General features: G+C 42.3%; 1 protein-coding gene across 2 annotated transcripts in view; it reads left to right on the forward strand.

Annotated features, from left to right (window-relative positions):
* aff2 (AF4/FMR2 family, member 2) overlaps positions 1-25670 on the forward strand; it is a 197884-nt gene that overhangs the window by 43877 nt on the left and 128337 nt on the right. For both annotated transcript variants that reach the window (XM_040016581.1, XM_040016580.1), the window contains exons 2-3: positions 16377-16497; positions 24443-25112. In XM_040016581.1, coding sequence (XP_039872515.1) covers positions 16377-16497; positions 24443-25112 — 791 coding nt within the window. The remainder of the gene's footprint in view (positions 1-16376; positions 16498-24442; positions 25113-25670) is intronic.

Genomic DNA, 25670 nt, shown 5'->3' on the forward strand with positions numbered 1-25670 from the left:
AGAATGAAAAGACTCCGGAGAGAATCGAACCTTTTCAAAATCATCGCTTTCCGTGTTTTTAACACCGGAAAACTGTGAAAATATCTCTCGTGCAAATAAAGCCAGATAATTCAAATTGTTTTACATTGTAAAAGGCTGCGTTATCATGAATCTGATTATTGTACCGGGAGCGGCGAGAAGCCCCTTTCGGACATTTACAATGAATCCTGGGATGTGTCGGTCGGAGAGAGGTGAAATGAGATGGCGTGAGAATGGCCTGTAGAGTCACTAGAGTCTGTGTTTGCTCTGACAATGATTCTACTCAAAAGTGTTTGCACTCGGAAATGTGCCTGAGTGGCCTGTTTTCATTGTATCACACGCACTTCAACAGCTCGCTCTCGGCCTCTCTCCCATCCCCTCTCTCTCGCTTTAATCTTTTGTTTCACTGGGCTCCAGAAAGCCATTATGTTAGAGTACCTACAGTGATGGAGACACCATTTAATACCCAAGAACACACCTTTTTAGGTTCACGTTGGGGAAATGCTCATTTATTTTAAACAAGTTCACTGCTGGTTAGAAAACACAAAGATCCCAAATACACAGGCCCTGCAGTGACGGGCCACTATTAGTTGTGTTAAAGTGACAGCTCTGAGAACTAAATGGGAAACATCCTAACTAAAAACTCTGTTATTTCATTTAAAACTTGCCCTTTAAAAATATATTGTGATTCTCCAGAGAAAACAGAATTTAAACCTTTGCAGAAAGATTAAAATCCAGCATTCATTCAAAGCACAGCAGCTTTTGTTCCCAGTGATTTCCCAATAGGAATTTTAATTTATGTGCCCAAAAGCTCAGCTGCTGTTTGCTTGTAGAGAAGAATTTAAGAACATAAGACTATGTAAAATCAACATGACAGATCATAAAATAAGCAAATAATGAAGTAATCAGTCCCACAGATGTAGATTTTTTTCTGTTTCCACAGCTAAAGAGAAGGTAAAACACTATTTTTATTTTTTTAGTTTTTTAGTAATGCCAGTTTTTCCGTTAGATCAACTGCAGGTGGTTGGCAGGGGTGACACCACCCCCAGTGCGCACGATGAGAAGCTGTTAATGCACTTAAAGTAGACTAACGAGTTGTCATCAGCTCCTGTCGCTATCTTCTCCCCATTTTGCCTACACACACACACACACCTCGCCGCACACATACACAACACACAAAGCTTGACCATAAATGACTGGGAAATGCAGTAGAGACTTTTAGTTTTTGCTATAAAATCCACAAAATGCTGTTTTGAAAAGAGGGCACTAATGAAGAAACACTCACGTACATGTTAAAAAGTACTGTGAACATGCCATCACTGTCCTCTCATTACAAACTGACAGTAAAATAACCACCTTAGTAAAACAAGCAAAGTTGAACATCATATTTGTAATTTAATATTTTCTGACCCTGTTAACAGCAAGCAGGGACAGCCACACCACATAACCAATGGTGAAAGCATATCAAGCATTCTAACTAGCTTGTTTGCATAGCCAATTTAGATTCACCAATTAATCTAACGTGGACGTCTTTGTAACACGTGGGAGAAAGTTTAAGTTCCCAGAGAAAACCCCCACAGGTACAGGTTAAACATTCAAGCGCCACACACAAAAAAGGCCCAGGCAGCTTTCAAACCAGGAACCTTGTTATTGTGCACCAACAGTGCTAGCTACCACAGTAGCTAGTAGCCGCTAGTTTTTCTACCAGAACTTCTTTTTTCTTATTCATTTTGTCCTAACAAAGAGACATTTTGGTAGCAACAGAGCTAGGCTTCTAAAATGGCTAGCTGTGACGCAAAGTCTTGGGAATTGTAACTGATATTAACATAGTTTTACTTTCAGCCTCAGATGTCCCATTTGCTATTTCCGAAACAAACACGTGATTAGAATGGTTGATCTGATATCCTCGTGTTGGTGTTGTTCCCAGATCATCATACTAAATGTTGTTCCAGGATCAACATTGCAAGTGACCAATCAGAATGTTGTGACGTCATACTTTTGCGACTTCGGGAAAAACCGGCGTAAAACAAAAAACTGTACCTAAGCTGCGTGAAACCGCCTCTGTCCGCCGATCAACGGACCCTGACCCTAACCCTAACCATAAACCTTTAATAAACAGTAAGCAGAATAGATATTGTCCTTGCAACATTGGAATTTCATAAATGCACGAATGGCTTGGCGCGCAAAAGAATAACGTCACAACAATGTGATTGGTCACTTGCAATGTTGAACCTGGAACAACATTTTCATGATGGTCTGGGAACAACACCAACACGAGGATATCAGATCATCCTGATTAGAACATGCGAGTTGACGGCACTTTTTTTTCTACCCACACAACAAAAGAAAAGGAAGAAACGCTTTGAAAATGTGTACATATGTAAATAGGAGAACTCTTTGAGTTAATGTGTGATTTCTATACATTTGTGTGCCTGTGTGCACGAAAGAACAAAGCAGCAGGGTCCTCTGATGTTCCTGCTCTGTCCATCAGTGTCACGTACACGGGTTCGTGTGATGTGCATGAAAACAAACCCAGAAGGTAACAATGCATTTAAGGCTTTGTCTCATTAGAATACCTGCTCTCATATCAAACACACACAGAAACATGAAATAAAAACTGATTTCTGATATCGTCCTTCTTCCTGTCTGTCCACATACAGAAACCTGAAAGCTGTACATTTTTGCATTGATGGCATCCTGGATGTTCTTCTTCTCCTCTATTTATCCAGGAATGCCTGCTGATATTCCTCTGATGTCTAATGCCGTCTGAATGAGCACCCAAACCTGAAAACACACACACACATGCACACAAAAAAATGCGTCGTTGAACTGACACTTCAAACAAAGCTTTTGTCTGCTGCCTGACAGCTATTCCTCTCTCCTTCCCCCTCTCCTCCTCTTCCTCCTCCTCTCATTATCCCCCTCACTTCTCCCTGTCATTCCAAAACACTCGTTCTACCCCCTCATTCCCTCGCTGTCTCCCACACACACGCCACAAATGCATTGAAGGGTTTATTCCTAATTGAGCTGCCTGGTTAAATGCAGGTTAAATAAAATACAAAGAATAAAAATATGACGGGCATTTTACACCACCACTCGAGCTAAAGGTGTAATTATCGGCGGCATTTAATTTCTAGGAGCAATAGATTAATACGATGATTTATTTTAAAGCAAATTGTCGTAATGACTTCATTACTCGCAGAGGTGTCAATGATAAAAGCGTGGGTTAAAACTTTGAAGTAAAATGAAAACAGAATCCCTCGCCGGTTTTGCAGTCGTGTTCGACACTTTTGTGAACACAAACAAAGCTCCATTGTGTACAGTGACAGGGGGATTTTACACTCACTGGAACAAAAAAAATTCCAGCGCTCACTTCTGTTATAGAGTTCAGCTGAAGCTGAAGATGTCTTAGAGCTTGCACTGTTCGGTTTAACCAATCTGGGTGAAGCAATGAGAGTCGCTGGTTGTCGAGGAATCTGCCATTTACAGCGAATAGTTTTTGCAGGTTGGTTGGAATAAACTATCAAGTTGCTGTGATGATGCTGAGCGAGAAACTTCGGCCTAAAAACGTACATCAAAATTATTTCTCTGATGTCTACATGATTGGGATTGATGTCCCCACGTATCAGCTTAAAAACGCTACAAAGAACCAAGGATAGAGGAGGATTAGATCTGCCTAATTTTCACCAATACTTCTTAGCCAACAGGCTTCAGTTCATCTCAGAATGGTCAAAACATACCTTCTTAGATGAAACTTGGCTAGATGTTGAACAGGCACTATGCAAGGATCTAGAGATTTCAGACCTACCATTTATTAGCTCAAACATCAAAAGACATGAATGCTTTAAAAGTATCAACATCAGCTTCTCTCTGACAGCATGGTGGGAGTTTCTAAAAATAACGGAGTCTTCATTAATCCCATGCAAACGTACACCTATCTGGAATAACCCTGACATATTACAAAACAATAATATGATTAATTTCCCAGAATGGAGTTGTAAAGGAATTAAATACTTAGAACATATATTAGAGGGAACAGAATTTATTCCATTTGACAGACTAGTTGCACAATATGGGATCAACAAGAAAAGATTTTTAGAATATCAACAAATTAAATCCATAGTAAAAAAGAAATTTAACCTTAGTCAAGTTGAATTACAAACACCACCAAGTGCGGCACATTTCCTTACTCTTAAATCCCCCAAATTATTATCTAAAATATACAGAACACTTTCTAAATTAGATGAATCAATATCCCTTCCTATTGCAAAGTGGGAAGCAGATTTATCAGTCAGCTTAGACCAAAACTTCTGGTCTCAGGTATGCTTAAAAACCTTTAAATTGATTAAAAATCCCAGTCTGCAATTAATACAATACAAAATACTACATAGAGTGCACTATACAGGTCATCGGATGTTCAAGATGGGCTTTACATTTTCCAACAACTGCTCACACTGTCAAGGCAATACACCAGACAATTACATTCACGCTCTTTGGTTCTGTCCACCAGTGCAGAAGTTTTGGCGCGAGATATGTGAAGACTTATCAAAGTGTCTGAAATGTAACATTCCAACTTCCCCTTTAGTGTGTTTGTTGGGCAGCTTAGATAATGTCACTACAGATAAGAATATAGCCCATATGGTTTTCACTGCCCTATGCATAGCCAAGAAAACTGTCCTCATGAACTGGAAAAATAAAAACAATCTTAATTCTAACCAATATAGAAATTATCTATTAGATTACATTAGTCTTGATACAGCCTCTGCCACCACATCAGATCAATTGCTCTGGGCTCCTTTGATCAGCTCCATCACCTAGTGGGGGTGGGGGGTCATAGTTTGGTCCCGCCTTCACTGTTGTGATTGGTGTGGGGGTAGGGACAGGCTTAGGGCGTCGGGGGGTTCCCCGGAGGCATCTTCCTTGGGGGGCTCAACCCGGGGTAGCGGTCATGTCCGGGTGGGGGCTCTTTTGGCTCTCGGGTGACTGTTTCCTCGTGGCTGCGTGCAGCGGGGCTAGGGGAGGGTCTGTGCTGACGGACGTGGGTTACTGACCTGGTAGCCTGTCTGCCCCTGGGTGGGTCCGGGATGGGCGTGAGGTTCTGGGGGCGCTCCGTCTCTGGGCTGGGGCCCTGGCCGGGCCTCGGGGCCTTGGGTCCTGGTTTGTGTGTTGCCGGGGTTGTGGGCGGGTGGGTGCATGGGGGCCCATCCCTGGCGCAGGGTGCCGCCGGTGCGTCGAGCCGCCTGGGGGGCTCTTCAACTGGTGGGGGAGATTGTCACACCTTGCAGGAGCTTTCCTCTCCTCAGGAACTCTCTGCAGGAGGGGGAGATACAGGAGAGGTGGAGGAAGATCTCAGCCTGGGCGTCTATTGTCTCATGTAGTCTGGAAGATGAATGGATGGTGGGGTGGGTGCAGTTTTCTCTGTGGTGGGGTTGGGTGGACTGTCCCGGGCTCTGTGGGGCCGGGGGGCGCTGCTGCGCTGGGCCCCGGTCTGGATGGGCCTGGGCCCCCTTTCCCTGGTGGGTCGCGGAGTATGGGAGTGCCTACTGGGGTCAGCGGGGGAGCTGGCCCCAGGGAGGGGTCACCTGCCCCTCCCTTCCTTCCCTCCCCATCTCCAGCTGCCTCCCTCTTCCCGCTCCACCACAACCACCCACACATGCAGGGCCTTGGAGTAGGGGTATGTCACCAGGGTGCAGAGGAGGCTACCCCCCCTCTGTCCCCTTCTGGCTGCCTCTGCCTCAATTTTATCCCACAACTTAGACATTCACATTACTCACACTCTCATTACACATACATATAGGATCTTGGGGGTGGGCACGATACACGGAGTCCAAATTGCCATCAGGGTGTACACCTCACCCCTGGCGTCGTTGCCCACCTCTCAATTTTAAATACACGTAGACATTGAGGGCTAGCAGGAGGGACTATGCGCTTACCTGCTGCTCTCTGGCAGGTAGCTCCATGCCCTCCTGGGTTTTAATTGCACCTTAGAACACACATGCATCAACACTACAATGAGCGGGTGGAGGGAGGTTTGGAGTCTTCTCTCACCCCTGTTCTCTGCGGCCTGCTGGAGCGGGGGGGCTAGGAGGAGTTGGCCGTCCGACTGCGGTCTGGAGTGTGGGGCCTCCCTGCTGCTGCGGAGTCGGGGCGGTCTGCCTCTCCCCACCGCAGGGAAAAGGGTAACACCACCTGGGTCTGGGTGCAGTTCCCCCCTCCAGGGGCAAGGGTACCTAGACCTGGTTCGTAGAGTACGCTTGGGGAGTGTGATCGTGTGTACAGCGTCTCTTTATGTCTGTCTCCACGTTGGTTGAGTGTGGAGTAAGTGCATATGAGAGCATGAGGGTGGGAATGGATGTTTGTGTCTGTGTGTGCCTGTATGTCTGTGTCTATATGTCAGGTTGGGTATCAGACGCCACCTCTCTGGGGACATCTCAGGCCCTCCAAGGTTTGGAGGCCTATCTCCCCCCACCACCACTTCCCCTGCCAGTGGCGGACTCCCTCAGGTGTCGGTGCGTTGGTGGTTCTTTGTGTCTGGGGGTGGGCGTCCGGGTACACACTGGCTCACTCCTTGGCGGCCGCTTATCGGGGCCTGGAGCCTGGGGCTCGCTCGGGCCACTTCGGAGGTGGGGTGCCCCCGGCCTCTCGGCCTGGGGCTCGGTCACTCAGGCACAGCTGGCTGCCGGCGGAGCTCACGGGCGCGTCACTGCAACTCCCCCTGGCTTCTGCTCCGCGGCTGCTGAGTGAGCCCTCATCTGGGACTCTCCTCAGCTCTTACTGGGACAGTGGCGCGGCTGCCCCTCTGTTGGTCTTCCTTGGTCTCTTGTGTTCTGGGGGCCTCTGGATGTCTGGAGTTTTGATCTCCTCCATACCTGCTTCATACCCTGGAGGACGGGGCTGTGGCTCCCCACACTCCCTAGCAGATCGTTACATGGAGAAACCTTTGGAATGCAAGCATGCTGATCCACACAGGTATGCACACAGGTGTACACACGGGTATTCACAGACGCGGACTACAGCTTTCTTGGCTGCTGCCTCAAAGCACATTGTGCGCTGTCTATCTTGCGTGCTGCACAATATCGTTTATTATTTAGTATCTACTGATATCTACTGCTAGCTAGTTTATTGTGATGGTGCCGTTTTTTTTATTATGTTGCTCTTTGTTGTTTGCTTTCTCTTCTGTTTTTTTTCTCCATACAGGTGACCCAGGTGTTTGTTTGTTTGTTTTTTCTCTTTCTTCCCCCCCCTTCTCAACGTCTCTTCTCCCCTTTGGTTTTCTTTCTTTCATTCTTTCTCCCTGTCCTATCCCCCAGTCATGTCTGTCCCGTTTGTAGCAACTGAAAATAAAATAAATTCATAATTATAATAAAGGTCAATCAAATGGACCAATATGGCAAGGCCATGATGATCCACTTGGTAAATTAAATCCGCTTGGCATCTTTCTTGGCCTTAAGACAACAATTCTGATGGCTAAAGATCCAAACGGGACACCAAAAAAAAAAAAGGGATTGATGTCCCCAACCGTAGCCCTGATCCTGTGAGACAAAGAAAAATGTACTTTTGTGGACAAATGTTTACATTTACTTCAAATGACTATTTCTCTGTTCCCTGATTCCCATGAAGATTTTTAAAAGAGCGACAGAATGGGGTTAGAGTTGGGGTCGTCATTGATAAGTTAGACCAGCGGTCCCCAACCCTTTTTGCGCCATGGATCGTTTAATGTCAGACAATATTTTCATGGACCGGCCTTTAAGGTGTCGCGGATAAAGACAACAAAATAAAATGATACGACCAGACAAAAACTGCTATTTTGTAAATATAATAATAAACGTGAATTCACTGTGTAATTGTGTAACTTTATTAGCAGTGACCTCCTGAAATGCACCAACAACATTGAGAGTAACATCCTCCTCTCTGGTCGCTATGGTAACACGTAAATATTTCTTTTAAAATAAGACACACAACTGCAACACGGGAAACGGCACAGGGAAGCTGAGTTAACGAAAAAAACCCTGAAAACCATAAATTTGACACCCGAGACTCAACTCTTGCAGCCTGGTACCAAACGACTCACCGACGGCCCGGGGGTTGGGGACCGCTGAGTTAGACCTCAGAGAGTTAAATCAACAATGCTAAAAGTAACATGTGGAGCAAGTTTAACCAAGCTGCATCAGCTTGAACAAATCATTGTAACTATAATAGGGACTGTCAATTGTAGAAACAGCTTATAGACCATCGTTAACCCTCTGATGTCTACGTCATCGTCTGATGTTCCCAACGTTAGTCCTGGATCCCTAAACTATGTTTGGGAGACAATCAAGCAAAACGTAGTTTTTTGGAAGGATGTGTACGTTTCAATGCAGTCTAGTTATGTAATATTGTTTTTTATTTATTTATTAATTTTTGTCTCCTTATCCCCAAGACTTGAGAGAACATTTTTAAAAGAACTGTTATATATATTGTTAGCATGAGGTTAGCGTTACGGTCATCAGTGACGATAAGTTGGACCTCAGAGAGTTAAATCAGCAGTACCACAAATACCATGTGGAGAAGGTTTAAGCAGGCTGCGTGAACTTGAACAAATCAATGGAGAAATAATGTGTCAAGTGTAAAAGCCTATAGACGAGATCGAAGGCATCATCTGTAAAAACCCTAACTGTATGCTGCTGCTTTGAGTACTGTCCAGTACTGTGGCCGTTCTACACTTTGAGCTACACGAGACAATATTTAATGTAAAAAAACATAATTAAAGGAAGGAAGGATATGACGTAAACTATAAAATGCCACAGCATCTGCACAAAACTGACTGGAGAAAAGGCTGATTGCACATGACCGAAATGTACAGAGAGCTTTGCTCAAAATGTCTTGATGGCTTCGAATGAGTTAGAATATATTTCCAAATGGCTGCCTTGAACTGCTCTGACAGATATTCCCATAAGACGCAAATGCAGCATGAGTCCGCGAAGTCGGGCTCCAGTTGATTTTCAGTGAAGCAGCCCCAGAAAGTCTCTTGATGACATTCGCAGACTGGAGCTTTTCTTGCTACTGATGACAGAACGCAGAAACCTCAACCCCTGTTGAACTCAAACCACCGACCAGCTTCAGCTGCTGTGCCGTGTGTTGGAAATAGTGTTCAGTTTTTATTGGCATTTAAAGTATGGGTTCCACATTAAGTAATATAAGATGATAAATAAAGCCAAACATCTTTGTGCACATTTTCACATTCAGTAAAATTCAGTGTTACAGCAAATCTGTCAGCTTCATTCTTCATCTAATAAATTCTATTAGTGCTTACAGCTGCATATCCCCTTATGTCTGTGATAAACCCTGTGATTAACCTTCGTTTATCAAGGAGAGAAAGCACATTTCCACTGGGCAGCTGCCTGTGCCTACAGCCTGCTGAGTTGCAGGTTCAGTTCCTTGCTAAAGGGCACTGTGGCAAATTGCTGAAGAAGGGAGAGAGCGATACTGAAATTCTGTTCTGTAAAAGTAAATGAGAGGGTGATGAGCCTCAGTTAGAGACATTTGGTGTGTGTGTGTATGTTCAGTTATCAGGGGAGAACAGCATAGCTCTGCTGAGATTAAATTCCCAGAGCTTACTCTGACTATCAGCATTACTTCAGGACACATGCACACACACACACACACACACACTCACGCAAGGGAATCGGGAGTGTTTGGAAAGAAAGCTGGCGTCACTACATTTTCATTCACAGAAAATATCAACATCGACAGTATGCCCACTGCTGATATCTCCACCGCTAGTAATCCCCACCAATCCAATCAATCTCTACGTCCATCATCCATCTTTCTTTCTTCCAGTCTTCCTTTAATTTTTTGAAAAGTCTGTAGTTGACTGTTATTCATCTAAAGTGCAGACAACAGCAACAACAGAGCACTGACAACAGTGTTCTGATACGGTCAAAAAGCGAGCACGAAGATGCACAAAAAAATCTATTTGAATTTTCAGCAGCTTAAATTAGAGTAAATATAAAAGTGTGTGGATAAAACCGTTTTGGGCGTATTTATGAAAACATCATCACAGCCAATTTTCAAGAATAAATGTTTTTATGTGCAAGTTGGATTTATTTTATTTGGACGATTATTAGCTAGCACAAAATGCATTTCCACACGGAAAGTTAATAGACCTCTCTGCATTGAATCATATCTGTTATTAATCTCTAGCTGTGCCCAAATTCATGGGCTGCATCCTCCTGAGGACCCGGCCCATGTAGACTGCGAAGGCCGGGTCCTGAGAAGGTCGGGTAGGCCGGAAGTAAACGGCTGGGGAAATTGGACGGTCTAGCCTTCTGATTAGCATCACTGCTGTCTCGGTGGAGTTTAATAAACTCGTCCGTCTGCTCCTTGCTATCTAAAATATAACAGGACACTGGCGTAAATTCTCGACCATCTCACACTTCTGTTTAATCAGTTTTCTGTTTGACGTTTAGTCAGCTGTGTAAAAACCAAGGAGGAACCCACCCGGGGATTAATAAAGTTTTATTTAATGTAATCTAATCTAATAACTTTAATCTCAGCCAAACTGATTTACTCACGAACAAATAAAACACTGAAAAAAAGACAAACAATAAAATTTTTAGGTTGTCTAAGTGACACATATTACGTTTAACCTGAGTAGCAAAAGACCGCGGTGATCTGAAAATGATGTGCCGGGAGTTGTGCCGTTCTCGGCGGCTTCAGTGACCCTCGAGCTATCGGTTAGCTATCGAGCTGGTGGGTAACAGACGTCTCCGAAAACGTCAAAGCACTTTTGCAAATATGCGATATCTTGATAAACCGAGCAGATATTTGAAGTTTACACACCCACATTCTCGCCTGAAAATATGTTAAAAGTTTATTTTGTGACCCAGAAAGATTAATAAGAGTAATTTTAAAACTTAAAAGTAGCAGCCACCATTGTTGGAAACTGGAGTTTGAATTCTGGGATATGGTGGGCCACGAAGGACACACCCGACCCATCCTTCAAATTTGGGGAAAAGGAGGACGCATTTGTCGGCTGCATTCAGAGGAGTCTACGAATTTGGGCAGCCTTCGGTTCGTCGCTGTGACGTAATCGGTCTACAAATGCATCCCCAGGAGGATGCAGCCCATGAATTTGGACACAGCTTCTGTCTCTCTTCCACAGCATGTCTTTATCCTGTCTTCCTTCTCTCACCCCAACCAATCACAGCAGATGGCCCCGCCCCTCCCTGAGCCTGGTTCTGCCAGAGGTTTCTTCCTGTTAAAAGTAGTGATGTGCGATACCACTGATTTCCTTTCCGATCCGATACCAAGTAATATTCAGGGTGGTATCGACGATACTGATCCGATACCGATACTTTGTACAAATCTTGTTTTAATTACTGTATCTCAAATTATAGCATCATAATGATTACAAGACATCAGATTACTTGTTCTTATCACTTAATAAGGCAGAGTTCATCATATAGAAATAAAAAAAACTGAAGTTGTGCGCCATTTGAACACCTTGCCTGCCTGCAGCACTAAAGGACTCCATGAGAGAGGTGTGTCTCGCCCTAGCAGCACCTGTCCCTGTCCTCCTCTTCAGTTCGCCTCAACATACGCTCGTCATATTCTGTGATATGATTTACTCTGAGGTGTTTGACAAGGTTAGTGATGTTGCCACAACCATACTTGCCAACCCTCCTGATTTTTCCGGGAGAATCCCGAATTTCAGTGCCCCTCCCGAAAGTCTCCCGGAGTCACCATTCTCCCGAATTTCTCCCAATTTTCCACCTGTGACGTACGACCCAGCTTTCTTTAGACCACGAAGGCCGGGTCCTCAGGTGGAAGCAGCCTCTGAATTTGGACACCCCCGCTGTTTCCAGGCCGGCCAATAATAACGGGGACATTTAACGTATTTCATCCGATAAATAAACATTGTAAAATGTATTTATCCCCCCCACACACCCCCACCCCAACAGCCCTTTTGAATATCTCCCTAATTCTGAGGTCTCAAGGTTGGCAAGTATGGCCACAACACCTCACTCTTGGAGCACTTTTTTGCCACATGTATCGCAAACCACGTCTCAGCTGTTTGTGGAGGTAAAATACGTCCGCACATGACTCCAATTGCGCTCAGCCATTGTTGTGAGTGCGCACGCCAACAGGCTGCGAGACATTTATACAGCTGTATTTTGCACATAATTATGAAAGGCGGAAGAGGAAGTAGTTCCTTTGAATGTAGACAATCTGAATGTTATAGTTTCTTTCCACTGTGTTCCTGTTAATGATAAACTACAAATTTACTCTAAATTACTAAAATATCGATATTTTAATGTGAGAATCGATTCTAGAACATCAATGATTGGTATCGGAGGAATCGCTATTTCAGGATCGATCCGCACATCACTAGTTAAAAGGGAGTTTTTCCTTCCCACTGTTGCCAAAGTGCTTGCTCATAGGGGGTCATATGATTGTTGGGTTTTTCTCTGTATCTATTATTGTACAATCTACTGTACAATATAGGACGCCTTGAGGCGATTGTTGTTGTGATTTGGCACTATATAAATAAAATTGCATTGAATTGAATTGAATAGTTGTCACTATAGATTCTTCTGGCAGTTTTTCTTTCCTTTTTATCTTACTTATCCATGTCTTGCTCAAGCCCCATATACACTGAGTGTTTTGTGAAAAAGCAAAAGAAAATTTCAAATTCTCTCTGATCTGAATTTCCTGTGTAAATTATATATACACACTGAAACTCGTTTTTGTGGATATTTCAGCCTCAATGCATTGTGAAAAAAGTGAAGTCAACATCAGGAGATGTCTCAGTCCAGAGCTTAAGAGACTGCAAATTCACACGAGCAAAATTATGTGGCTGGTGTGAATGGCTACAATATTTGGAATTAAATATTTGCACAGATTTTACATGTCTGATGTTTTAAAGCCTTTGTGACTGAAGAGCACACGTCATTTTTATTCTTCTCTATACTTTGTAACTCAGATCGATGCCTCTCAGCTTGCTAGTTATAACATTAACTTGCTAAATAACGAAATACTTGAATGCACAGACTTACTCGAGAAAAAAACGAAGGTCTCCCCTGTTGATGTGAATATTGTCTAGCACAGTTTACTTGAGAACATTTTCTATTTAGCAAACAGTGATTCAAAGCTTTTACATCTAATTCCCCAAAACATCCACAGGTGCCTTGGCAACAAGCCTACTTTAGAGGTGACACATGCTAGCTACAAATGACTCACGAAAAACAAATTTGTTAGAAAAATAACAGTCGAACATGTATCACCTTGATCAGAACTTCTCAATATGACAGAAAACATACTTGGAAAAATTGCATTTGAGCTGTACTTGAAGGAAAGATGGGGGATTGTGACCTCTCGTGCAACCGGCCTGTAAGAAGGAAGGAAGGTGTGAGCCATAAAAGCCTCGGCTAACCCGTATGTGACAGGTAGCTCTGTAGCCCTGCCACATGCTGGGAAATAAATCCTGGATGTGTTAATTACCTCGTCTGACCCGATTCCCTTCGTGTGAATGTCTGGTGTGTGACAGACGGAGACAGCGATCTGTCACGTGGGGGCTGTGTGCTTCTGTGTGCGTGCTCCATACGTGTGTGTTTGTGGTCGTGACAGCTCTGTCAGTTATCTCTCTGCACTGACAGACAACGTACATGTCAACCAGCAGTGCTAGCTCACACAATGATCACATCTACGTACATTTCTGTCGCTGCATCCCCCCAATCCACTCACACACACCCCTACCTAACCTGTCAATCATTTCATCTGAAATTCCCACTGCTCTAGCTTCCTTTTTGCTCCTCCTTTCTTCCTATCTTACCTTCCTCTCCCCATCCCTCCGCTCTGTCTTTCATCATTCTCTTATTTTTCTTTCCTTTTAAAGAAACTGTCTGTTGCCCTGAAACTGGGTCTTTTTCTCTCCCCTGGGTCTCCAATTTTTTTTCTCCCTCTCTCTTTCCTCTCATTGCCTCTCTGCTCTTTCTCCCTCCCACTCACATCTTGCTGATAGATGAAATGTTGAAGGCAAGGCCTGGTAGTGGAAAAAAAAAGAGGAAAGTCTCTTTTAATTGTGTTGATCACTAATTAGCCAGCCTGTCTCATCTCTCTGCAGTGGATGTGGTAAAACAGGATGCCCTTTCCTGGGTCAGCAGGCCACGGGCTTATGCATAACATGTATTCACAAACACTCTCACACATTACTTTGTGCCTCTGGGATTCCAGTTTGGCTGCCAGCTTGTAGAATCCTCAGTGGGGGCTGGTGACTAAAGAAAGTTCAGGAGGGCAGAGTGAATTGGGAACTGTGCAGTAAAAGATTTTTTTCTAAAAATACATGGTTACGCAACGAAAATGTCCCAAAAACCTGAGGTTCACCGCCGCCCCCTTTGCTCCCCACAGACCAAACCCCTTTGATTCTAATCATTTCTGTCCCTGTTTACAGTCAGCTGTCTCCTTTTTAAATGTTTTCATACTTTAAATCACACGAATCCAGCAATCGTACGTTCTGTGGGAACGTTTGAAGATTAAAAGCTGATTTGATTGGGAGCCATCCAAAGATGCCGTAGCAGGAAATAAATGTATCCGTCCTTTCAAGTGCTTCAGTGGGTATAGCGTGTTGTAAACACTGCCTGGATTAGGAGCACAATCCCCACTGGGCTCACCTGTGTTAAAAATGAATGCACTCATGAATGAAACTAGCCAGCTAAAAGCATATGTTACATCACAGCATTAAACTCACTGGAAATAGAAATCTGAAAAAAAGGGTTGATACTGAGGAGGAAGCAGACTATTTATTGCTCATGCCTTCATTATTTGTGTCTGTGTGTGTGTTACGCCTTATGCCTGTATATAATGATCGTCACTCAGAATTTCATTTAATTGTATTATTTATTGTTGTTGACTCAGTCGTCCCTAAAGCTTTTCACAAAGATGACACAGGCTGTACAAAGGAGGAGTTAAATGTTTTTGGAAATACTGTTTGATTTCTTTGAAAGTATTAAGCTGGAGGCGGCCGGAGGTAATTGGATTAGCATAGCATCAGATGGACAGTCGGGGGAACATTTAGCTCTGTCCAAAGTTGGCAAATGTATCTTCCAGCACCTAATTATGTCTTTATTTTATCTATTTAAAAAAACAACGTGTAGTTTTAGGGTGACATAATTTCTTAGTGAGCATTCATGTAGAGTAACATGTCCAGCAGGGGTTTGGCTAAGGGTGGGTGGATGGAGTGGCTGAATCGTTTTTTTTAATTGGAAAAACAGGCCTGTCCTCCTCAAAGCATCATCGTAATTATCACTGACATGCAGTATGAACATATAAGCAAAGCAACAAACTGCGCGCACCATCTTCCCTCACTGCTTTACTTTGGAAACTTAGACAAAAACATGATAATCATTTGCTTCACGTTGTCACAAAGCAGCCATGAATCCTAATGAATTTTAAACCACTTTTAGATATGATTTATTTTTCTAATAGATTTGTCTGATTTTCCCTGAACCATCTCTGACTGCCCCTCCAGTGCCATCCAGTTAATGTTACATTAGTCTAACTTTCCTATATAGTCACGCTTGTTTAGAATATATATAATGTAAGTGTAGGTAGGCAAGCAGGTTGTAGGATTCCCTCCTAGCCCCACACTACTGGAGTTTGTAGTGTAGTTCTTTCAGATTTCAAAGTTTTGCAGTAAATATGAAGATATATAAATATGGACTTAAACGAAGAGAAAGAATTGCTGTGCTAGACCTGCCACACAACAGTTCTGGCATATATAACCTTGGCTGATCAGATGTTTTCCTTTTGAACCAAACGGTGCAGGTGAGTCAGGTTTGTTAGATTTTAGAGTTTGCAAAGCGACCCAAAGACTCCTGGAATTCATTCAGAAGTTAAGTAAAAATAACAATTTAAACCCCGTGAGCTGCTCAAAGAGGCAACGAACACACTCCTCAGTTTTAAAACTGCCAGTACAAACATTTCATCCACAACTGCTACGTGTTCATAGTTAGGTAAATCATAAACTGCGTTTCCCATGTCGACGTGGGAAACTGAGTTTTGAAAACCTTTTTCTTACAATTCTGAATGTTACATTTTTACTCTTACCTCAAGACTCATGTCAGGGTTTAGGTTTTTTATTTTCCTCCTCGTTTATCTGGAACTTGAGTCATTTTCACACGATATAATCACATGACTTAGCCTGCTATTTTCCTTTACCAGCTTCCCCGCTAGTCTGTTCAAAACAAAGAATTTCAGCCAATGCTCTTTGCAGCTCCAAATACTACTTGTAAGCAATACTCATTAAAAACCACTGTGGCAGGCCATGTGTCGCCTCAGAGGGGGGATGCTAACTAGCTTTTCTCTTTGTGCCTTTCCAGTCATCTGGAGTCAGAGCGCAGCGCTCTGAAGAGGAGAGAGTGGGAGAGGAGGAACCAGGAGGTCCAACAGGATGAGGACTTGTTCTCTACTGGATTCAACTTGTTTGGAGAACCCTATAAAGTAAGGTTAACTGATGGTTAACAAGTAGATAATTACTCATTTATGCTTTTTGGGATGTTATTTTAACCATTTTAGAATCACACACAAAGCTCAACAGCTTGGTTGACTGTTGAATTTTTCTCTGTGTTGTTGGGTGACAGGGTGTTGGGAAGTCTGGTCACAGAGAAACACAGAAAACAGTGTCTGTATTTAAGGTCATTTCTGTTGTTAAACACAGTTTTTCATGTTAAATGAGAGAAATTTCAGGGGGTTTTATGCAAGTAACACTTTTCCATAGGAAGTGTATTTAAAGATAAGATAACCTTTATTAGTCCCACACATGTGAAATTTGTTTTGTTACAGCAGAAAGTGGAGAGTGCAACGTTACAGTAGCAAAAATTAAGAAAAAAAACCCTGGAATAGAATAAAATAATAAGTATCAGATACTGTAAACAAAGGAATAGAATAAAATACTATATACAACATAATAAAATGCAATGTTGTCAGAAAACGATAATTGCACTTGTGTGTGTTTGGTCAGCTGCAAAGTCGTTGTTTTGAAGTCTGACAGCAGCAGGAAGGAAAGATACGGTGGCCCTGAGAGGCCAAACAGACTGCAACTTAAAGAAAACACCAGGAATAAGAAAAACGCTGGAAAAGCACAACGGAAATAGGGAAAACACAAACAGAAATAGGAAAAAACAGATTTGCAAAAGCACAAGTGTTTCTGGGGAGACAATAACCCGACGGACCAGTTGCAGGAACCAAAACCTGCCAGGTAAGTGTGTTTTAATCTCATGATTCATATAATACTGATGACAGATTTAGGCTAATAGTTAGGCTAACACACTTACCTCTCTTTCCTCACAAAACTGATAGATCCTCCACTTATTTCACGTGTCTCCCAGCGTAATTCTTAGCATATTGGTTCCTGCAACTGGTCCGTCGCGTTATTGTCTCCCCAGAAACACTTGTGCTTTTGGAAATCTGTTTTTTCCTATTTCTGTTTTCGTTCTTCCTATTCCCGTTGTGTTTTGCGTGATTTTGTAGCGTTTTTCTTATTGCTAGTTTTTTCTTAAATTGCAGTCCATTTGGACTCTCAGGGCCACCATAGAAAGACCTGCGGAGCCACTCCGTCCCACACCGTGGCTGCCGCAGCCACTGAAGGAGCTGCTCAGTGCTGTCAGAGTCTCCTGCATGGCGTGGGAGATGTTGTCCAACAGGGATGACAATTTCTATAATAAACATTTTTAAACTGTAAAGGTTTCTCTGTACAGGTGTTGCTAAATGAGACATTAGCATGGCTCCTGCAGTAGCTAGGCACGTGTGAGCTCCAGCTCTGCGTGTCACTTATTCTAAAGTGTGAAAAAAAATGTGAGAAAACATTAAAACTTCTGACTTTCTCAATTGTAAATTAAAAGGCAATATGGTTAAGATTTGTAGACTGAAAAACAAAACTAACGTAAGGCTCTGAGCTGCGGCTGAGCTGAGACTTCGCGCCGAGTGCTCCCTCATTGCTGTTCCGGAGACAGTTTTAATACTTCGCTGTTAAGTTTTTGATTGATCTCCATGGAAGGAGAAGTGGATGTACTGGACACCAGAAATTCATTTGGGCATGGAGTGAATTTACGACATCTTAATCATGAGGACGGGCGACTCCCCTCTACAGCAGCAGCACTGCTCTGTGATTTAGCGTCATATGAAACAATCAGTTGAAAGGAATTGATATGGCTAATTAGCAATTATCCAAAGATGTTTTGTACCATTCATTTTTAGTATAACCACGCTCTTCTCCAGTGGAATGAAGTTTAACGCCCTTGTGTTTAAGGTCTTGATCTTCTGAGGCGCTTCAGAGATTTTTGGGGTTTTTTTAGCAGAAAGTGAAGCAGCCACGCATGAAGTCCACGGCCACTCGAATGCCCCTGTGTATAAAATTGATTTTGGTTTGTTAACTCTCATTTGCTACCACCAAGCACTTCAACACTTGGTTATGCTGCCAAGTGTATCGACCTTGGGACAGACTGGCTTTGAATCCTGACAGAACGTGTTTAAGCGCTGCTGCGTCTGAACTCAGAGGACACAAGGTCTTCTCACTAAGACGCCGCTCGCGGTTCGGGGCCAGTGCAAAGCAAATGAGAGGTTGTTCTGATAATGAATCCAATCTTAACTGTCTTCACACTCCAACTAATTGTTTCCAGCTAATTAATGGTGCTGAGGTGAGGTCAAGATTCATGTGTGGGGAGAGTGCAAAGATCAGTGCGGGCTGGTCTGTGGGAAGGAAGGCAGAAATTTTAGACACCGCCTTGCTGTCTGCAATAAGTAGTTAAAAGTGTCGTGATTTGATTAATTTAATCAGTGCATTTGCTTGCTCTGCTTCCTGCTTGTATTTTTGCAGGTACTTTTAATTTTGCGGCCTGTTAAAAGGAAGCCTGTTTAATCTGAAATGTTTTTGTTTTAGATTTGGTAGATTTAAACTGTAGAAGAAGAGTGTAAGTCAGAACAGTAATCCGGTGGTTAAGTCTGACGTCACTAGCCGTGTCTGGGCCTAAACTCCGCTAGAATATAAGTAAATCTTTCTTTAAAAGAACTCTGTCCTGCTTAACTTAAAATTATATAAATTAATAGAAAACAATAGAACGAAAAATATTCTTGTAACAGTGCACATATAGTGCATTTAGTACAATCCGATTGTTCAGTCTGATGTCACTAGCCGTGTCTGGGCCTAAACTCCGCTGCAGGTTCATATATCAAACGATCACTATGGCATTACTGAGAGTTGAAAAACTGTCTAAAGTCTTTCATCTTTAATAAAATGATCAGCGTTCTGCTCTACCAGGTGTAACAATTGAGTTTAACATCCAGGCATCCATGAAAACGGAATTTATGACATTTAACGAAGTTAGAAGTTAGCAGGAAGTTAGCTCGCTAGCTTCTATCTAAATACAATATAGCATGTCCTGACTGCGGGGTTTTGGAAACAAATTAAAACGTACAGCTCTGTTATTACTTCCAACATAAATGAAGATAGAAAACTAAACAGCAGTGACGTTTGTAGGGTTACTGAAGTTTGGCTAGCTGGTATATAATGATGTGCTACGTGACCACTAGCGACACAGCTATGTTAGTATAATATAAACAAGCTAACTTTTTTTCCACTCGATAAAAGTTAATGTGAGTGTTCTCGGTGGTCAGGAACAAATGTAATCGCATGGCAGGATGCTGTAAAAGGACCAAACTTCAGCCAGGAGAACAACTGAGATAATCCATCCACAATACGAGGTTAGTCATTCATATACTGCTGCATGGGCTGGGCTGTAGTTACATCCTAAGGTTTTAAAAACAGCTTAAATAAATGATTAGCGGTAATAAAAGCCGAGGGAGGTCAACAGTGATCACTGACTGTTTTAGGAGCTTTTTGAGATTAAATAGAAGAAAATACAAAACATTAAACATGTTAACAACACAAAAGCCATATTAAACGCAGACTACTTTTGGCCCGGAAGTAGGATTCCTCACGTCATCACTTAATGACCGGATACCATACATTTCATCAGCTATATATAGTTCTTCACTTTAAAGGTCCCACAAGAATATGGCTTTGAAGTTTCAGTGCAAAATACTGCACAGATATCCCTGGATTTGACTCTTTTCCAAGATGTCTTGGTGTCTGTAGCTTTTCTTTCTTTCTTTTTTTATCTGTAGCTTTAAGCTAAATATGCAGCTTCTGCCTGTGGCCCTCTCCAGAACAGTGCCATTGTTGGCACTCTGTTCAGTGAGTGGCTGAGGCACAGCACATTCACTGCATGGTAGCTGACATAGATATGAATGAGACGTTCTTTCACTCCTAAACGGGCATTCACACTGTAAGCGACAAGCATCAATCAGAGACCACAGAAAGTCAATGAAACTGCAACTGACAATAGGTGACGGAGCGGGCGGGTTGTGAGTTAAACTTTTCTCAATTTCAAGCTAAAGAGATGACCAATGCGAGCAAAGGATACTGTTGATTAACATATCAGGTTAGGCTACCTAAGCAAATTGAGCCTGTAAGGTCTGCTAGTGACCAACCTTCATCTTCATGCTCGAGCATAGAAAAACTCTTAAAATTCAATTTTTAAGTATTAAAGTTCTTATAAATATTGTTTTTCTATAAATATTTCTCATGGTCCAGGGTCATTTGAGTTTTCTTGTATTTTAATATTATTTTGTATTATTTAGGCTTAAGTTCATTGAGTTAGCCTTGAGGTTATTCTATATTGCCTAGGTTCCCCTGTTATAGCTCATTGTTTATTAAATTCCCCTTGTGTCTCATTCTATGTCTTCCCCATCTGTCATGTGTGTTCTCCCCAGCCCGTCATGTCCTCTGTGTTTGTTTCTTAGTTATGTCCGTGTCCCATCTCCTGTTTCTATTTTCCCTGATGTTATGTTAAGCATGTGTGTCTTAGGTCTGTGCCTCTCTGCTGAAGTTGAAAATGGCTTTCCCACAGTTTGCTACTTTTTTCTTCTGATTTATTTAACACACAAACATTTCATTTTTTCAATGCTGGCTTTACTTCATACTGGCTTAACCAGCGCCAGCGCGACCTTGCTGCACTTCATCTGTGTGAATGTGCTGAACTGCAGCCTATAGATCAGTATCATCACTTTATGATCATCACGTATACAATTTGTAGAACTTTAGTAATTCCAGGCTCCACTCGCCTTCATTTTTACTTTTTTTTTGTCCACCACCGGTCTCTGTTTTCTCTCTGTACCTGCGTATCTCCCGTTTGTCCATCACTCTGCCTCTGTCTTTTCTCTCTCCCTCTCTCCAGTATTCATTCTCTCTGTCAGCTATTAGCTAATCCCTCTTCTAATCCTGTTAAAGAGTGTTATGCCGTTAGCAGCTATTTGGGATGATCTATTCATACACACACACACATTCATACGCACATAGGTATTCATTCTCTCCTTCTCCTCTGTTTTCCATTTTGCCTCTCTGTAAATGTGTTTTCTGTTCCTCTTCAGCCACCAGATCTTTTATTCATGAGCCCGAGATGGAGAAGAGATGGGCTAATTTATTCACAGCTAACTTCACGGTGTGTAGTGTTTGTGTGCCAGTGTGTGAGTGTGCGCACACAGAAATTACATCTGTTCAGATTATTTGAATGCAATTCTGTCCTTTTTTGCGTTAATCTTTTGTAAATAAGGCTTGATTCTTTGCCCTGTTTAATTTCGGTATTTCCATGGTTTTCCTGCTTTGTTAGAGTCTAAAACTGAAGGATACTGTGAAGTGATGAAGAGATGAATGGTCCTTCCACTCGCATAGGTTCGAGTTGACGTTTTTTGTGACACACACAATCATAAGAATCAGTTCTATTAACCTCTATATTAGTGTAACCAGAGATGTTCAGTAAAGATGGTTGGGTGCTGGTTATTCATTGGTCCTGTGTAGAGCTGTAGGAGTGTACCATGTGTGACACCAGGGGACAGTGTTAAAATATGTGCAACCACCATAAATGAGCTACTCTTGTTGCTGGTTAGCTTAGACTTTAAAGATGCTTAAATGTGCTCGCTTAGAGCCTGTGTTATCTGGAAAGATGGAAGTCACGTTTTTTCTTTTTCCTTTTCTGCCAATAGCTTTTCAACCAATGAGCATTTTACCTACCTACGGAGCACCATCCCCACTGGGCTACACATTGTTGGTATTTTGGTGAACTGCCAGTACAGCACATATAATTACTTCTGATCCAAGCTGTCCAATCAGGACATTTGGCTGAATCTGAGCAGAGTATAGCTCTGGCAGACATACATGCCCATGACAAAACATGGTCTCCACTGTGTTTGACACATGATGTGGGCCGCTTTCAGATTGTGAAGCGTTCCTTTCCTTCTCCATACTTTTTTTGTCCCATCATTAAGCTACAAGTTAGCATCAGTTTCATCTTTCCAAAGACTATTTTCAGAAATTGCTTGAAATGTATTTTTCACAAAAGTATAATCTGGTCTTGAGTGTTGCACCAACAGTTTGCACCTTGTTGTAAACTGTCTGTCTTTCCATTTATGACGGTGTGTCTACATTGTTGCCTTTGACAGTGATAAACCTACCTCTTTGAGGCTGTTCCTGGATATATTTGGTAAAGTTATCTTCTGTGGTCTTTAGTGCCTTTTGATGATGCTGACCTTCTTCATTTTCCAGAAGCCCAGCGTGATTTGGCTCCTCTTAGAGTTTGTTGGATGATCGGATTTTTAAGCCACTTTTGAGCCTCTCAAAAAAGTATAAAAATATCTATAATTCCTAAACAGCCCATGCAATACTTTTGTCAAACCCAAACAGTCTGCATTTCAATCATATATGTACAGTTTGATTTTACAAAAAATGTCATTGTCCAGATAATTATGGACTTCGCTGGGTTTTTACTTTTCCTGTTCTTGTTGGTGATTTTAGTTAGTAATAGTTTAGCCTGATGTTTGTGTAACTGGTCAGAATAAAAAAGGAGAAAGTTGGCTCTGCCTGCTTCATAAACTATTGTCAAACCAGTGATGATTAGAAAAAGGGGGGCACCACAGTATAGCAATTATTATCAAATGGTACTTACACGGCCCTCTATTAGAGCAAATACTGGGGTGGTGTTATACTAATTTGTAATGTTGTGAAGTGGCACACACACTTGCGCACGCATGCGCACAAGCACTTACAATTCCCTCTTCAGCAGTAAGACCTCTCCATGGATCATTGCATGTTATTACAGTATTATGTGGTTATTGACTGAAGCTGTTAGCATTGGAAAAACAAAACCACACAACATGTAGCCAAGAGTCTGACATTACTGAGGAGAATAAAGGATATAAGAAAACCTCACACAGATTATATATATATATATATATATATATATATATATATATATATATATATATATATATATATATATATATATATATATATATATATATATTAGATAGATAGATAGATACAGATACATACATATTTGTTTTGCACTCCAATACTGGTACTATGACCTTCACCTTACATATTCATTATTCACAAATTCATTAAGCTCTTCAAATAAAGCAGTTTCACCTTGGCTCAAAAATTAGAATAAGATTGTTTTCAACCTCACATTTATTTGACACTACCTTTTAATGTTAGCACAGGGCTGATTAGACGAGTGCAGGCTGTCAACTACCTGAGAAAATCTGTTGAGCAAACCTCAACACTGTTGTACAATAAAATTACAGGGCCACACTCGACATTGATCTCATTCAGTATTTCCATTGTTCATCATTCGTCTGCAGCTCATGATGAAATGTCACACGTAAATTATAGGCTGGAGATCTTGCATAATTCAGACTTGATTCATGATTAATATTTGCTACACAATTTGTAACTCTGGTAGAAAAAGGAAATGTCAATGGATAGGATAAAAATCTACTGGCCTTCACTTTTTCCCTGCTCCTCTTTCCTGACGTTTTGCAAGAATCCGGTTCCTAAAATAGAAGCGCTGAAACCGCTGCTGATTACCCGTGTCCTTTTTAAAATGCCAGATGATCAAATCGTGCAGTTTGATCATTAAAGAATCTGTCAATGACTGAAACCAAAGGTACTGCTGAGCTATTCTGAGGAACATCTCCATGTTACCAGGTAGAAGCTAAAGAGCTTTACCTTCATATATCAGTAAAACGTGCACTGTCCTCCAAACCATTAATGCCTGAGAATCTGGGGTCAGGCTAATAATGATTCCTGCCCCATTAATTTTACTACTCCAGCCTGGACTGGACCCTCTTAAGGGTGGCATGTATTTAATTAATCATCTCATCCTGATGTCTGGTCAGTGGTCACCCTATCTATCTCTCACTGTTCTTTTCCAGATGAGTAAAGAGGGCTTTTCATCAAACCTGTAAAAAAAGGAAGAATGGAAGGCTTAATTAATACTCTTCTGTATCTCCCTTCCCCCTTGTCTTTTTTGTCTTCCTTCTCTCCTCTCAGACTAATAAAGGTGATGCATTGGCCAATCGTGTCCAAAACACGCTGGGCTCGTATGAAGAAATGAAAGACCTGTTAACCAGCCATTCCAACCAGAGCCACTTGGTGGGAATCCCCAAAGGAACAACAGCGAACAGCAACCTGCAGCAAGCCCCGACCACGTCAGCGACAGAGAGACCCGCCATAGAGCCATCCCAGCTTTTTAACGAAGCCCTGAGAGGAGGAGCAGGTGGAGGAGGAGGAGGTGGAGGAGCAGGAGCAGAGACAGGTGGGGACAAGAAGACAGGGAATACACCCTCTTCCTCTACAGCTTCAATGCAACCACCCCCTTCAACCACATCCTCATCAACAGCAATCTCACATCAGAACTCCAAAAAGTCCCGGAGCTCCATGGACTGGTCAAGGGGAGGCCATGGACAGAGCACCCAGGGGACAGGCCTTGTTGTGGGGTTAGGACAGAATGGGCAGGGGCAGGTGACAGCAGGAGCTACCACCAGCAGAGGGAAAATGTCTTTGTTGGATGAGCAGCAAAGACATGACGAGCTGTTCAGCTCACTCAAAGATGAACTTGGTCTAAAAGAAGATTCAAGCCCTTCTTCTTCCTCATCATCTTCCTCTTCCTCTTCTTCTAGAAGGCACTCATCCCACCCAGCCAAAACCCACCCACTCACCGGTAAGTCGGCAAAAAAAAAAAAGCTGTAAAAGAAGACGTTTGGTTGTTTAACTTTCACATCTGTACTCTAAGAAAAATATCATGTAGACACGCTAGCATGTCTACATGATATCATGTGTAGCAGGGTTTCTAGCAGTGAAGGTGATAAGTATCCACCTGCTATAATGCTAGATGCTCAGTTAGTGGAAATTATACACAAGTCAAAGTTAGTTGATAAAAGGAGCGCAGGAATGCACATTTATAAAAATTGATGTCAACTGCTTAAACTGACTTTTGATGGACCGTCTGCGACATCCCTGCCTCGCTCTCTCTGCACTATAGTCAACGTATTTATTTAACATATTTATGTTTCTGCAGCAGCTCGTTCCCGTTCGGAGGAAAACACTCACCTTAATATGCGCTTGTGCTGAATGGGCGGCTGCAAAGGGTCACGGCCGCTTCACATTGCATCCAAAGTAGTTTAAGAGTATTGGTGCCATCACGTACATGCAAATGGCAACATTTACTTGATTCTTTAGTCTCTTTTTTAGCTTATTTACATTTGTTTCAAGCTGTGAT

The sequence above is a fragment of the Simochromis diagramma genome, unplaced genomic scaffold (assembly GCF_900408965.1).
Source record: "Simochromis diagramma unplaced genomic scaffold, fSimDia1.1 OVJJ01000685.1, whole genome shotgun sequence".
NCBI lineage: Eukaryota > Metazoa > Chordata > Actinopteri > Cichliformes > Cichlidae > Simochromis > Simochromis diagramma.